The sequence below is a fragment of the Hibiscus syriacus genome, unplaced genomic scaffold, assembly GCF_006381635.1.
Source record: "Hibiscus syriacus cultivar Baekdansim isolate YM2019G1 unplaced genomic scaffold, ASM638163v2 tig00116962_pilon, whole genome shotgun sequence".
Classification (NCBI taxonomy): domain Eukaryota; kingdom Viridiplantae; phylum Streptophyta; class Magnoliopsida; order Malvales; family Malvaceae; genus Hibiscus; species Hibiscus syriacus.
In genome coordinates, this window is record NW_024063488.1 from 4,981,629 (window position 1) to 4,995,309 (window position 13,681).

General features: G+C 33.3%; 2 protein-coding genes across 2 annotated transcripts; one reads left to right on the plus strand and one right to left on the minus strand.

Moving 5' to 3' along the window:
• Nucleotides 1–2,565: 2,565 nt before the first annotated feature.
• LOC120190596 (LOB domain-containing protein 4-like) lies at nt 2,566–4,497 on the minus strand. Its single transcript, XM_039193643.1, has 2 exons — nt 4,054–4,497; nt 2,566–3,070 (listed from the first exon to the last, which is right to left on the minus strand). The coding sequence occupies exons 1-2, from the start codon at nt 4,228–4,230 to the stop codon at nt 2,732–2,734; spliced, it is 516 nt and encodes a 171-aa protein (XP_039049574.1). The 5' UTR covers nt 4,231–4,497; the 3' UTR covers nt 2,566–2,731.
• A 7,005-nt stretch (nt 4,498–11,502) lies between these two features.
• Nucleotides 11,503–12,870, plus strand: LOC120190479 (trihelix transcription factor ASR3-like). The gene is made up of 2 exons (XM_039193552.1): nt 11,503–12,175; nt 12,458–12,870. The coding sequence occupies exons 1-2, from the start codon at nt 11,522–11,524 to the stop codon at nt 12,818–12,820; spliced, it is 1,017 nt and encodes a 338-aa protein (XP_039049483.1). The 5' UTR covers nt 11,503–11,521; the 3' UTR covers nt 12,821–12,870.
• The last annotated feature ends 811 nt before the right edge of the window (nt 12,871–13,681 follow it).

Consider the following 13,681-nt stretch of genomic DNA (forward strand, 5'->3'; position numbering starts at 1 on the left):
CCTTATTAAATTATTTAAAATTATTTTAATAAATAACCATATTTTATAATTATTCTTGAAGATGTTTAAAGACCTTTGAAGACATAAAATCATATTTGCATCAAGAAGAGCTCGCGCAGACGTTAGAAGAATTTTTATCTTCTAAAAAATAAACAGTCTACGAAACTTAATGTCTACGCATAACCTGCGCGACGACATAAAAGATTTGAAAAGGTTGTACAGTGAAAACAAACATAGACCCGACTGTTTATGGAAAAGAGGCGTATTGCAAATTTTTCTTGTACTTTATGTAAAGTTTTCTTTAATATTTTATGTAATGCTTGCTAGCGTTAAACACGTGGATCTGATTTTTCTTTCCAGTTCAGTCGTTATTATCCAAATTTCATGTTACAAGCAGGAATCTTTGAATACCCTGAAATGTTTAACTGACAGTTTAGACGTTTAATCACCAAAACCCTTTGAATAGTAAAAAGAAACTTTCTTCTTCCAGATGTATTCGGGTTCAAAATGCAGCGATGCGTATTCGGCTAGGCTCAGGCATTGTTTGTTCCTTCATGTTAGTAAAGAAATTAATGTGGAAATAAGTTGTCTTTTGGTTGATATTCGAACACGTTGCCAAACTTGGTTTCTCGTTGTTAGCCCATGCTTGCCCGTCTCTTTTAGCCCTGAAGTGGTAACCATACAATTTACAATATTTTTCCCTTTCACCTCGGAATAATCCACATTGATTTTGGATCACTACATAAAACCACTGGGCCTTCATCATTCTCGCTTCCCATATCTTGGTTCGGCCACCCCTTATACGTCCTCGAGAGCAAGCAAAAAAGATAACACTAATAATGTATAAAATTGTGATATTTTATTAAAATGAAACCTAAACTGCACCTTAGGCATGAAAAATGTCCTCTTTTTTCCCCAGAGTTCACTTGATGACATAGGACAAAAGATGGAATCTCTCTTTAAATTCATAATCATCTAAACTTTATAGTCCAAATATAATGTGGGTTCATATATAAGTTAATTAGCCTGTCTAAGTCATAGAAAAGGGACATGATGAGAGAGTAATTTGAATTATAGAACACAATGGTCAGTGCCTCCCACCAACCCCAAACTTTCTTTCTTTGAGAGAATGGGGATGGACCAATCCTTCATTATTTTCCCATTTCAAAACCGGTGGAACCACTTCACTCTTGGTAACCCTAAGGGGAGCAAAAGGAAACCAGTAATGGTGTGTTTGATTTTTTGCAAATTTTGTCAACATTTGTTAAAAAAAATAGCTCATAGTAATTTGACTTAAGGTTAGTTAATTCGTTTAAACATTTGACAAATTTACCTCACTCTTGGCAAGCCCCTTCAAAAAAATTTTGATTCCATTGTTCCAGGGCCAATCACCTCTCTTGCTTTTGCAATTCAACATTAACAATTATGACCATTTAATCAATCATGAAAATAACCATGGCTATTTTAGTCTCATCATAAGATTTTTTAAAAATGTAATGCAAAGAAAACAACAGTGATACCTAAGACTTTGTAATAAAAATGAATGATGCCTTGGTTGAATAATGAAAAAGATGTTGAGTTTAAACACAAACATGAACAGCACTGCTACAGATTACTACTGGATATGTAAATGACTGGTTTAGGGGTTTGACTTTCTGTGGAATCCCAAGTTGCATTATTTGACAGCACCACATATCTAACACTTTATTCTTTTTTTCTTCTTTCCGGTATATGTTGTTAATTGATTGAAAGGGAAAGGAATTAATTATTAGCAGGTTGGTAACAAGTCTACATAAGAGAGTGCATATATGCGTTAGACTCGTTAACCACTCCAAGCTTTCTGTCCTTTTGGTAGATGCAGCAGCTTCCATGGATCATGATTATGGGTTTGATTAATGTTAATGTCGGGGAACCAAAAGAATTAATGTCAAAAAAGGATTCTTGCTTGATGTAATTATATTGTCTTCGAGCAACTCAATTATGTTAAATCACATGCTTGACAATTGACAAATGACGTTTTTTTTTCTTTAACAGAAGAGGCTGTAATATGAAAATAAGAATAGAGATTTTACATGTGATCTGAATCCAAGCACCAGAATGGATTTTATTATATATAAATGACAATTATTGCTGGACTTTTCCTATTACCAGCAAATACATATACTTTCCTAAGTCATTGGTTTTGCATTGAAATTTCTATCAACCGATCCAATGGGATGCTCCCACTTTACATTTTGAGTTGAAAATGTCGAGTGTTTTTAAGTAAGATCATGAGTTAAGCCAATGAAAAGCCTTCCCAAATATCAATAGATTAAAAGATTTTCATATAATGGTGTTGACATGCTATATATGGTAGGTAAACTAACACCATAAAGTTATTACTATATTTTAAAGATAAAATAAGATATTGTATAAATAACTTTATCGAACTAGAATTTTAAATTTAATCGAAATCATCAACTGATATCATTATTTAAAATATATTCATACCAAATCCGCGTATATAAAGTTAAAATTATGCATGTGCATTATATATAGTTGATGACAAAGACCCTTTTCAAACCAAAGCTAAATACCCTAACAACCACCGTGGTCACCGCGGCGCCACCACTATCACCACCGCCTCTCTTTTTGTCATTGCTGTATATAAAATGATGTAGGGATAATAATAAGAGGGAAACTAAGCATAGGGTGACAAAAATGTAGCATATATGTATGTGGTATAATTAAGCTAGCATGACCACATTGACTCTCCCAAGCTACCCTGGTCAACTATCATATTTATGTCAAAACTGGTCTTATCTTGTGAACCCATGAACCTGGATGAGGGTGACCCGCTGTTACTTGGGCTTCCAGTGCCGAACCCACGATGTGGAAACGATGTGGTCTGCCTCACCTGGAGGTGCACCACCTCTGCCTGTGCTAGGGCCAATTGAGTTTGAAGGGTGTCTATTTGTTGTTGTAGTACTGATATGGCTCCGACACACCCGTAAACCGGGTCACGTACTCTGGCGTTGGCCTCATACACCATGCTACTAACCGCGTCGCCCCGTTGATGCACCGGTAGTTCCTGCAAGTTCGATAGCTTAATTCGGTCAGTTTGCAGGGCAAAATAGGGAGGGAGGGAAAACAACAATAATCATCCGTAACAAGGTATGGAGCGAAGTACAGGCCCATGGGCAAGAAACCCAGGGTGATATGAGCTAATGGTGACATCATTTAAACATCTTTCCATTGCATCATTTTCTATGTGCGAGTGAATTTGGCGAAAGTCCAAAATAGGTTACTTTAAAGTTTAAAGTAAGCTCGTCTTTATATATTTTATTTTGTAAATAATGTTAAAATAATTCATATATTCTATTGTTTGATTTTGGTGCTCAAGCCTTCATTAATTATTATTTTAATCTGAATGGAACTCTTACGTGAAAAGACAACTTTGCTATTTGGAGGGATAGCCTCGTATACCTATTTTCAAGCCGTAAAAAGGAATTGTCAAAAAATCAATTTTATGTAATTTCACTGAGAAAAGCACCTAGAAAAACATCTTCACGTGATCTGTGAACAGTACTTAGAAATTTAAGCAGAAAGAAGAAAAGATAAGCAAACAAAAAGTACTATTCATATATATTTTAATAAATAAACTTGTTTCTCAAATGTTCTTCATTCAATGTATGAGGAGTTTGAGTTTCTAGCTGGGACCTCATAAATCCAGTGTGAACTTGAAGAAGAAAATAAGGGAATTTGTTGTTACGATAAGGAAACTGCATATATAAGGACAAGAACTGTGTTGTTACGATAAGGAAACTGCATATATAAGGACAAGAACTGTTATTATATTAATCTTGGTAAGGTTTAATCTTAAACAAAACATAGCATCTAATTAAACTGACGAAAAGAAAGCATCAAAACCTTTTTATGAAATAACATTAATTTCCCATGGTTTAAACGAGAATTATTGTCATCAAGTTAAAACTTGGGTGGGAATATTCATGAAGGAGCTCCCGAAGGCATTTTAATAAGGTAATATCATATATAAATGGTGGGTATTGGAACCTGGAGCATCTTGTTGACATTGCTAGCACCAAACACCCTGTGCACATTAGCGAACTTCTGGGGCTCACCTGCAGGAAAATAAGGAGCAAATACACAGTCTTGGGCACACCTTCTCCTCAAAAGCTTGCATGCTGCGCATGGTGATGCTACTCCCTGCTTCCTCCCACTCTCCTTCATCTCTCTCTCTCTCTGTATATATATATATGTCCTAGGAATATAAAGGACTGCCCTCTCTCACTAGATTTTAATAGTTGCACTTTCAAAACGAAAAAAAGAGCTCACCCCTACTTTAACTTTTGTATGCTTTCCCTTGGAGATGATAATACAATTAGAAGGATGAGTGAAGAAGTAGAAGTATAAGAAGAAGATGGAGAATAACTAAAGAGATCAGATTGTGAGTGAAAACTGAAAAGAGAGTAGGGAGAGGTGGTGTTTTGCAGGGGAGAGTAGTGGGGGTGGTATTAAATAAGGAAATGGGAAACGATACACTTAAGATGGAACCCATTTTTTATTTCGTGAAGGGTTAATTACATCTCTCTCTTATTTTTCTCACTATATTTTTAATTTTTTTAATTCGCTTATTGAACTTTACAGATTTAATCATTTTGCTCACTCTCTAGTTAATTGTTTAACGGTGTTATGACATGGCATAAGAAATGTTGCCAGCCACCACGCCATTTTCATTCCTGCCACCGTCCAGCATCGTTGATGGTGGTTGTTCGATCCCAAATATCATGGGTCGGTTAGTCTCGACCCTCTGAGTCTGAATATGGTGGTTATTTCACCAGAAAATATCTCAAACCCTGTGAATCTTGATTAAAATGTTTCGGCTTCCTCACTTTCAATCTCAAAATCGTGGATTTTGGAGTTAGTTCCAACAAAATGGAGGTTAGATTTGGACTCACAGTGTTGAGGTTAAGCGAAATTAAAAATATAATGAGTAAAATAGGGAAGAGAGTAGAGTCAAGGGAGTAATGGTGTAATTTACCCTTTAATGAAACATGATAAAATAAAATAAAATGCGAACATGATAAACTATCCATATATATGTATTAAGCATATGCAAGATCATATAATACTCACACGAGATAATGAACCTTAACTCGATTATTATTATTATTATTATTTCTTTTTTAAAATATAAATAGATGTGTTTAAATATTATTAAATATATAAAAATTTTATTTATAGATGGCAAATAATTTATATAGTTATTACCAAAAATATAATAATTTAGATAGTTTTTTTTAATGTTTTTATAATAAAATTTATTATTTTAATTTTTTTAACTTTCAACGTTTGATTTACTTATTATACTAAAATTTATAAGTAATATAAATTTATAAATTATTAGTATGTCAATAGATATTCATAAATATAAGTTTATATTATAAAATAAAAAAAATAATTACATAAGTTGTTTGGATTATGAAATATAAGTACTTTATTTTTTTTACATGCAGGTCCAATTGCTTAGAGTGGGTCTAAGTTGATGCGGTGCCTGATATTTCATTGCAATATGTGCGTTAAGTAGTGTGAAAATGAGGCATGTGCATGCTTGGAAGCATAAAATAACATGCTAATTAATAATAATTTCAACATTAATCATTATAAAGAATAGGGTTTCGCCAACAATATAAATATATATATTTTCATATTTGTGGATCCGATTGCATGTTTAGCAACTTCTTATTTCTCACCTTTCTATTTTACCTTCGTGTGATAGTGTGATCGAGGTGTGAACTTATCGACGGCTTAGTCAACTCAGATAAACTAAAGGTTGTATATATTATTATATTTAATCTTCCCATATTTCTTTTTCATAAGATCAAACGAATGACGTGTTTTTCTCATATGTTTTCTGTTTTTTTTAAGGTTTTATGATGTGAGCTTTATCTATATAAATTAATATATTATTATTAGAGATTGATTTAGATTTTAGTTGATAATATCCAGTTAAAATTAATTGATTTTTAAATATATTTAATGTAATAACTCTCTCTCTCTCTCTCTCTCTGATCAAATAATATATCTTATGAATATATGGTAGGAAAGGACTAAAGAGAATTGATGGAGATGTAGTGTCATAGTGATTTTTATATGGGACGTTTTGTGTTTTTTTATTGGAAAAATTATGTTATTATGAAGATGTTTTGTATTTTTTTTCGTATAAAAAGTATAACTTATTGTGAGAATAATTTATAATTTTAATAATATAAAATATTATAAATTTAGCATAATAAAAATGTATTATCTTAATATAGTAAAGGTAAATTAAAAAATTGAACCACCTTAAACATTAACATACAAATAACTTTTATCCTATCCTATCTTCATATGACGCTTATTTTTACTCTCAAATTCTAAACAATTATTATCCTATCCTATCTTCTGGTTTAAAGGCTTATATGTGTGGGCTGCATTCATCAACGTTCGGCATGAATCTATTGACCGCTCCCTGTTTTCTTTCTTGTAAACAGGGAATGGAGGATACTGAGACCAGAGATGGTCAAAATTTCTGAATTTAACGATTCTTGATCTAAACTTAATTTTAAGAGTAGTTTTTTTTTTTAAAATCGTGACCCAATATAAATCGAATTTAAGATAAAAAAATATCGATATAATCTGACCCAATACAAATTATTATGTTATCCTTATATATATATATAACATATTTAAGGTTTTAGAGATTTTTATTTTATAATATTAAAAATAGATATTTTTAATTATAAAAATAATAAATTATTATAAAACATATCATTTTAACTATATTAAAATATTAATATATTCGAATTAGGTCGGATAGAATTTAAAGTTTTATTCTAAGATTAAAACGAGTTCAAAATAGGAAAAAATTAACAATGATCAAAATAGGATAAAATTAAATATAAATAATATATTTTCATATGGAAATGAAGATAAAAAAAATCCGGACTATCACATCCCGTGTCCATCCCTATTCGGTACTGTGCCGACAGCGGAGAATTCAATGTCAGAGTAAATATTTCTTCGTATTTATCTTTTAAGAATAGCAAAAAAATAATAAAAAAGGCATTTTTTTTATACATGTACACGCAGAAGAGAACTACATGAATTAAAGATATGTTTAGTGGCATGGATGCATGGCATGCTCATATCATTTGTGCCGCAAAAAGAGAAAGGTGGTTTATATTTATAAGGGAAAATTCCAAAAAGAAAAGAAAAGACATCGATGGAAAAGACAAATGAGTCCAGTGACAAGAATAACTCATAATGACGTGCTCAATGACTCCACTGCCGCAAATGACAGTTGAGGAAGATTAATTAGGAAATTTAGTATTTAGACGTTTTATTTTAAGTTAAATAATTTTTTTGCTTTTAAAGTATTACTTGTGTGTTAATTAATAATTTTTATTTATAAATAAAGTTTTTTATCTTAAAATAAAATATTGGGGGATTAAAATGCTAAACAAAAAAATTAAAGATAAAATAATCATTTTGATAAATATTAGAGATTATATTTGGTATAATACAAAAGACAAAATAAAAACACTTTTATTTCCTAACATTGAAAATGGCATGCAAATGAACTTTGAGTCAATCCATCCAAATAAGAAAGGAAAGCAAACAAACAATTATTCCTCGGAATTGGTCAAGAAAAAGAAAAGGGAGGGAAGCAAAGGGAATTGGAAAGTCTCACGTACTACAGTGTTTCAATAAGGTTAAGGAGGTGTATTATCGGTTTTGTTATTATTTTTTAATAAAATTGATAAAAATTATCGAAAATATTATTATTTCTATCGATTTTGTTATTATTGGCGTTTTACTGATTTTGTTAACATATTTGATAAAGTGATACCAGTTTTATTATTTTTTTTACCAATTTTATTATTATTAAATACTTTATCAGAAATATTAAAAAATATTAATATTTTAAATAAAAATGATAATATTTTTAATAATCTTTTACCGATTTTATTAAAAAAATTAACAAAACCGTTAACAATTTACCAAAATCGTATATTAAAGGTTGAGCACGGAAGGGGATTTCAAACGTACTAGAAACAAAAGAAGAAAATTTAAGGCAACAAATTCAAACGCAAAGTGGGCCCACTATATTAAAGGTTGAGCACGGAAGGGGATTTCAAACGTACTAGAAACAAAAGAAGAAAATTTAAGGCAACAAATTCAAACGCAAAGTGGGCCCCACACGAGTGGTGCAACTTAGACCTTTTCTAGTTCCCCCAAATAACTTGCACTGTAACACGGGGATGCTTTTTAAATGCAAATCTCTCAATTAATGTGGGAAAACAACAGGTCATGAGCAAAACACTAGTGAAGGAGTGGAGGGTAGGGTGGTGGTCTCTCACCAGAACGACAAAGTCCAAGGTTAACAACAACAGGCAACAGCTAGGTTTAGTCACGATGATAAGATGAGATTAGGAGATTTGATGCCACCCAAAATTTTGCTTACTTTAGATTCTAAATTTGCCTCTATCCAATCCCAAACGCTTTCTTATTAGGTGATTCGATACCAAAGAATGTTTTTCCCAATCCGAAGATGGACGTTTTAGGTTAAACGCTCGGCTCTCATTACCACCCTATCTTTGCTGTTAGAATCTATCTATATCCGTGACATTCATTGAACTCCCTCGTATTCAAAACATACATCAAATTAAACTCAGGATTTGAAAGCATATATTCTTTTTGGTTTTTGCATGATTACGGAACACCTACCCCCCTGCGTATTCTTATTGAGTTTCAGACTTTTATAGTTCCGTGAGATGTTCTAAAGTAGTGGACTTAAAAATATATTTTAAGGAAAAAAATTATGAAATAATAAATTTAATTAGTACAAAAAATATTTCAATATTATTATAATTTCCATTTATCCACGCTAATCAAAAGTGATTAAGGAGCCTCCATTCTCAGTGTTTTTACCCGACACCATGTTTATAATTTTAAGGCAAAATTATTATACGATAAGATTCCTTTGCATGCCTTGCACCTCCACTTTTCTAACTCATTCTTGAATTATCACTATCTATATATATCCGTCATCCTCTAAGCGTGTGTTCGTTTATGTTTACATGATCATTCAGTCTTGGTTTTTTGTTGTCTATTTGGAACTCGTGTGGTGCCCCGTACACGTGCAATGCAGTGAATATATACGTACAAATTTTCAGTGGTATTCATAATGCAAAGGAAAGGTTAAAAGAGGGAGAGCCGTAATCCAATTGAGTCATATAATAAAATTCGTATATTTTAAAATTTTTATTGGAATCAAATAGCATCGTAATATTATAAATATTTATACTTATATTTAAATAAAAATCCGAATAACTTCATTCGAACGATTGGTAGCTGACAAATCGGCACTATCTTTAATCATTGTTGTTGACCGTCCTTAAGCGCTCTCTTTTGAACTACGACTACGATGTTTATATGTATATTCTATTTCCGCTTTCTTTCACTGAAGCTTGCAAAGCATGGAGAGAACTGAAGTAAGGGTCTATTTTATAATAGGACTATGTGTTCTTAACATACTATTTAGTGGACTTAAAATTAATTTTTATAATATTAATTATCAATTCATTTAAGACCATCTCCACCCCTCATCTCTAATCTACAACATCTCTATCTCTACTCTCAAGATGAAATAAAATAAATAAAAACAAAAAATCATACTCTACTCTAGAGATGGGCCACAGAGTTGCGCTACATGTAGAGTATCACTGTAGCATCTCCACATTCCAGACTCTACTCTAGAGATGGACTGGAGTTGAAATTCATCTCTAAAGTAGATATTTTCTCTACTTTGGAGATGCATTGGAGATGCCCTAATAAGATGAGATATTAAATAATTGGATTCAAACTCAATTCATATTTTATTGTTTATAAGTTCATAGATACATATAATATTTTTACAAAATTATCATATCTATTTGAAGTGCAATCCACAAATCAGTGTCATCCAAATAATGGTTTTAAACTTGTTGAAGCAAAGTATATTTTCTTTTCTTTTGACAATATTTTTCCTACAAAAAATGAGATTTTTTACAATAATTTTATGGGTACTTAGGAAGTGCAAAAGGGACACTTCCATCAAAGTCCATCCTTTCCTTTTGGTTGTTGGAATAAAGAAGAAAATGCATCTCGAAGAAGATCCTTTATATGAAAAGCCTACAGCCAAAGGGTCCCTCTTCAACCTTTAATGCCTTGCCCTGGTTGGTACATAGGCATGACCAACAAGAAAAATCATACTTGTCACAAAGCAAACCCCTCAAAGATAGTGGCAGAAAAATGGCCTATTATATGCTGTTTAATCCAACAATGCCTTCCTACTTTGGGTTCCCAAATAGAATCCCATGACGATCTACGAGGATGTGTTTTTTTTTCTCTCTTTTTTTTTTTGGTTTCTTGATTGAGTTACGTGGATAGGCATTGATAACCATTTGAGCCCAAATTCTTAGTTTGGATAAATTTCGTGAACCATTGGGTTCTAAATTCAGTTCATATAATAATCCACAACAGCTGCTTGTTTTTACAAGTGTTTTAGTCCATAGGTTTGGACCCATATTTAATATTACAGTTCCCATATTGCAAGACCAAAATTCAAGGTCTTCCTCATATATTTTAATGTATTTTATCTCTACACATTATTATATGTCATTTTATAATTATAAATTATTTGCAAAGGAAGAAAGAAAGAAAAACTCTCTTTTCTTTTGTATGTGTGCGTAGCGTGTACAAAGTAAGCAATATTAAGAATTGAAGCATATGAAGCCACGCCCCAATATATATAATATAGTCCTTACTTGCAATAAATGGCTCTATATTAATTGAACTGCAGTAAAAATATTCAAGCGAGTGTTGAGATTTCCTATCACTGTCGCGAAATTTAATATTATAGGCAGTCCCACAACAACTTTGATTTGGATGGCCTCTACCCTATTTATGCATAAGATTATTCGTTCCTTACGCCTTTGTTGACATCAGATTGTTAACTTTGTCATTAGTCAACGATTTGTTGTTGTAAAAATTTTGGTTTGAATTTGATGATACGCTAATAAACTACTTTAGTAATATGATAAAGGCCGAAGTTACGTTGTACCTTATGGTGGTGTCTTGCATTTGAGAATAGCCAAAGCAATGAATTATTAGTATCCTTTTGCATATGTTTTGAGATTAGCTTTAGGTTGGAGCTTACATATACCTTTGCCTCAATTAGTCAATTTGCGATCTTTGTGCTATTTGACTACTTTTTTTACCCAACATCAAGTCAGGCTTCCAAAAGGAGAGCAAAAGGAAGACATAGAGTGTTCACTGTTCAGAACTTAGTATTGGATCAATGGGCCAAGTTCGGTTCTTTTTCAAGTTTCTCTTCTAAAAAGAGTTCATCTTGCTCCCTTTTCTTGAGCATTACATAAAGCTCCGGTTTCTTTCTTCTCCCTTATGTTTTAGTTAGGGGTGTTGCTTGAAGTTGGTGATGGCTGACCAAGGTGGTAACAGTGTTGTGACGAGGGAATACAGGAAAGGAAACTGGACTGTTAATGAAACATTGGTATTGATTGAGGCAAAGAAGATGGATGATGAGAGAAGAAAGAAGAGAAGTGAAGGAAGGAGTAAACCAACAGAGCTGAGATGGAAATGGGTGGAAGAGTATTGTTGGAGAAAAGGGTGTTTGAGGAGCCAAAACCAGTGCAACGACAAGTGGGATAATCTCATGAGGGACTACAAGAAAGTGAGAGAGTACCAAAGGAGAATAGCTGATACAGGAGGAGAAGGGACTAACACTAGTGAAAGCACTTCTTATTGGGAAATGGAGAAGAATGAAAGAAAAGGAAATAATTTGCCTAGCAATGTGTTTCGCCTGATATATGAGCGTCTGGAGGAGGTGGTGGAGAAGAAAGGAGATCAAAGGGTGGTGGCTGCTGGCGGCTCAGGTTCCACTCTCAATATACCTTATGTTATGGACAGACGTATTACCAGTGTGCAAACTTCATTGCCTCCTCTATTGCAACATCAAATTTCAGCTCCCATTCCCACTGCAATTCCATTAAGTCTATCAGCACCGCCTACAGCTGCTCCTGTGTCATTAGTACAACCACCTCCCCTTTCACGTGCTCAGCCATTTCCCATAGTAGGTACTTCTTTCCTCTCTCTCATTACACCTACATGAAGAGTTGCTCTGAGCCTTTGAATTTGCTTAGCAAGTTTTGATATTCCATGTTAGAGACCGGTGTTTATGATGATGCTGTGATTAAATGCGCATTTTAGTAGCATCCAATTTAGTGATTCATTGTTCTTGGAAGGGGTGGGAGTTGGCAGACTTCATCACTAATATTTGATATATAGTTTCTCCGTGTGTCATGAATTTTCAGTTAGTATTGATTGATTTCATTGGCTATATTATGTTTTGGAGATGTGTGATAGCTCAGATTCTGATACAAGGGAGTATTCAGAAACCCCAGCAAAGAGAAGGAAGAGAGGAGGTAATGGTGAAGGCACCAGTGGGGGCACAACAAGTGCAAACAAGACAAATGACGTCGCCACTGCAATCACTAAAAGTGCTTCCATTATAGCAGAAGCCATCCGAGCCAGTGAGGAGAGAGAGGAGAGAAGACATAGAGATCTCCTTAATTTGCACGAGAGAAGACTAAAGATGGAGGAATCCAAGACTGAGATCAACAAAAGAGGCCTTGATGGCCTGGTCGATGCCATTAACAAGCTTGCTAATTCCATCCTTGCTTTAGCTTCCCAGGATAATCAGTCAGCTCCCAAGTGAGGTCATATTCATTGTTGATTAGAAAAAGAAAAAAACTGCCCATTAATCACATTAAACTGACAGTTGTTTATATCAATTGTTAATTCCCCCACTTGTTGACCTATATTTTATGTTGCACTCATTCTAATTAACTGTTTCTTTCATTTCAAGTGTTTGAACTCTCATATTTTATGTATAAATACAAATTAGGGTTTGTTGTAACTTGTAATACTACCAAAAGTGGAAGCTATCCAGTAAATCCTTCATTAATCCATTGAACTTGGTATTATGAATAAAGGTATTCCATAAGTGCTTGACATCTAGGCTGTCATACAAGCTGCAACATTTATTTACCTTTGAAAAAAAAAATGCAAATGGAGATTTCCATAAAGTATCTCATGACAGATTGTGAAGAAAAGAACAGCTCACACATGCTTATGGTGGGGAGTATGGGAGCTGCCAGCTCATCTTTTATCATTTATGATGTGGAAAATGTGAGAGAAAAATATGTTTGCAGCAACTGTGCAGTGACCATTATTTCAGTGGTGGGTGGTCAAAGGGCGACCCGTCAATGTATCTGTGAACCCTGAGGGGATGTCAGGTTTGGTGAAAGTTACAGAAATGCCATTCTGGACACCATTATTGGAGCTAGTCTTGTATGCTCTTGAGAAGGCGGTGGCCCCGTTGCAAAAGTTGGCCTTTCTTCCTTTATTTTCCACTGAGGATTCAGATTGAAAGAGAAAGGGAAGGGAAGAGAGCCAGGATACACATATTTATACACAGGTTTAATGACAAATTCTCTCTAAATTATAGCTTTTTCTTAATATGATACTTCAATTTTGTCAAAGTGCCTCTAATGGTTAATTTTTGTTTTTTAGATTT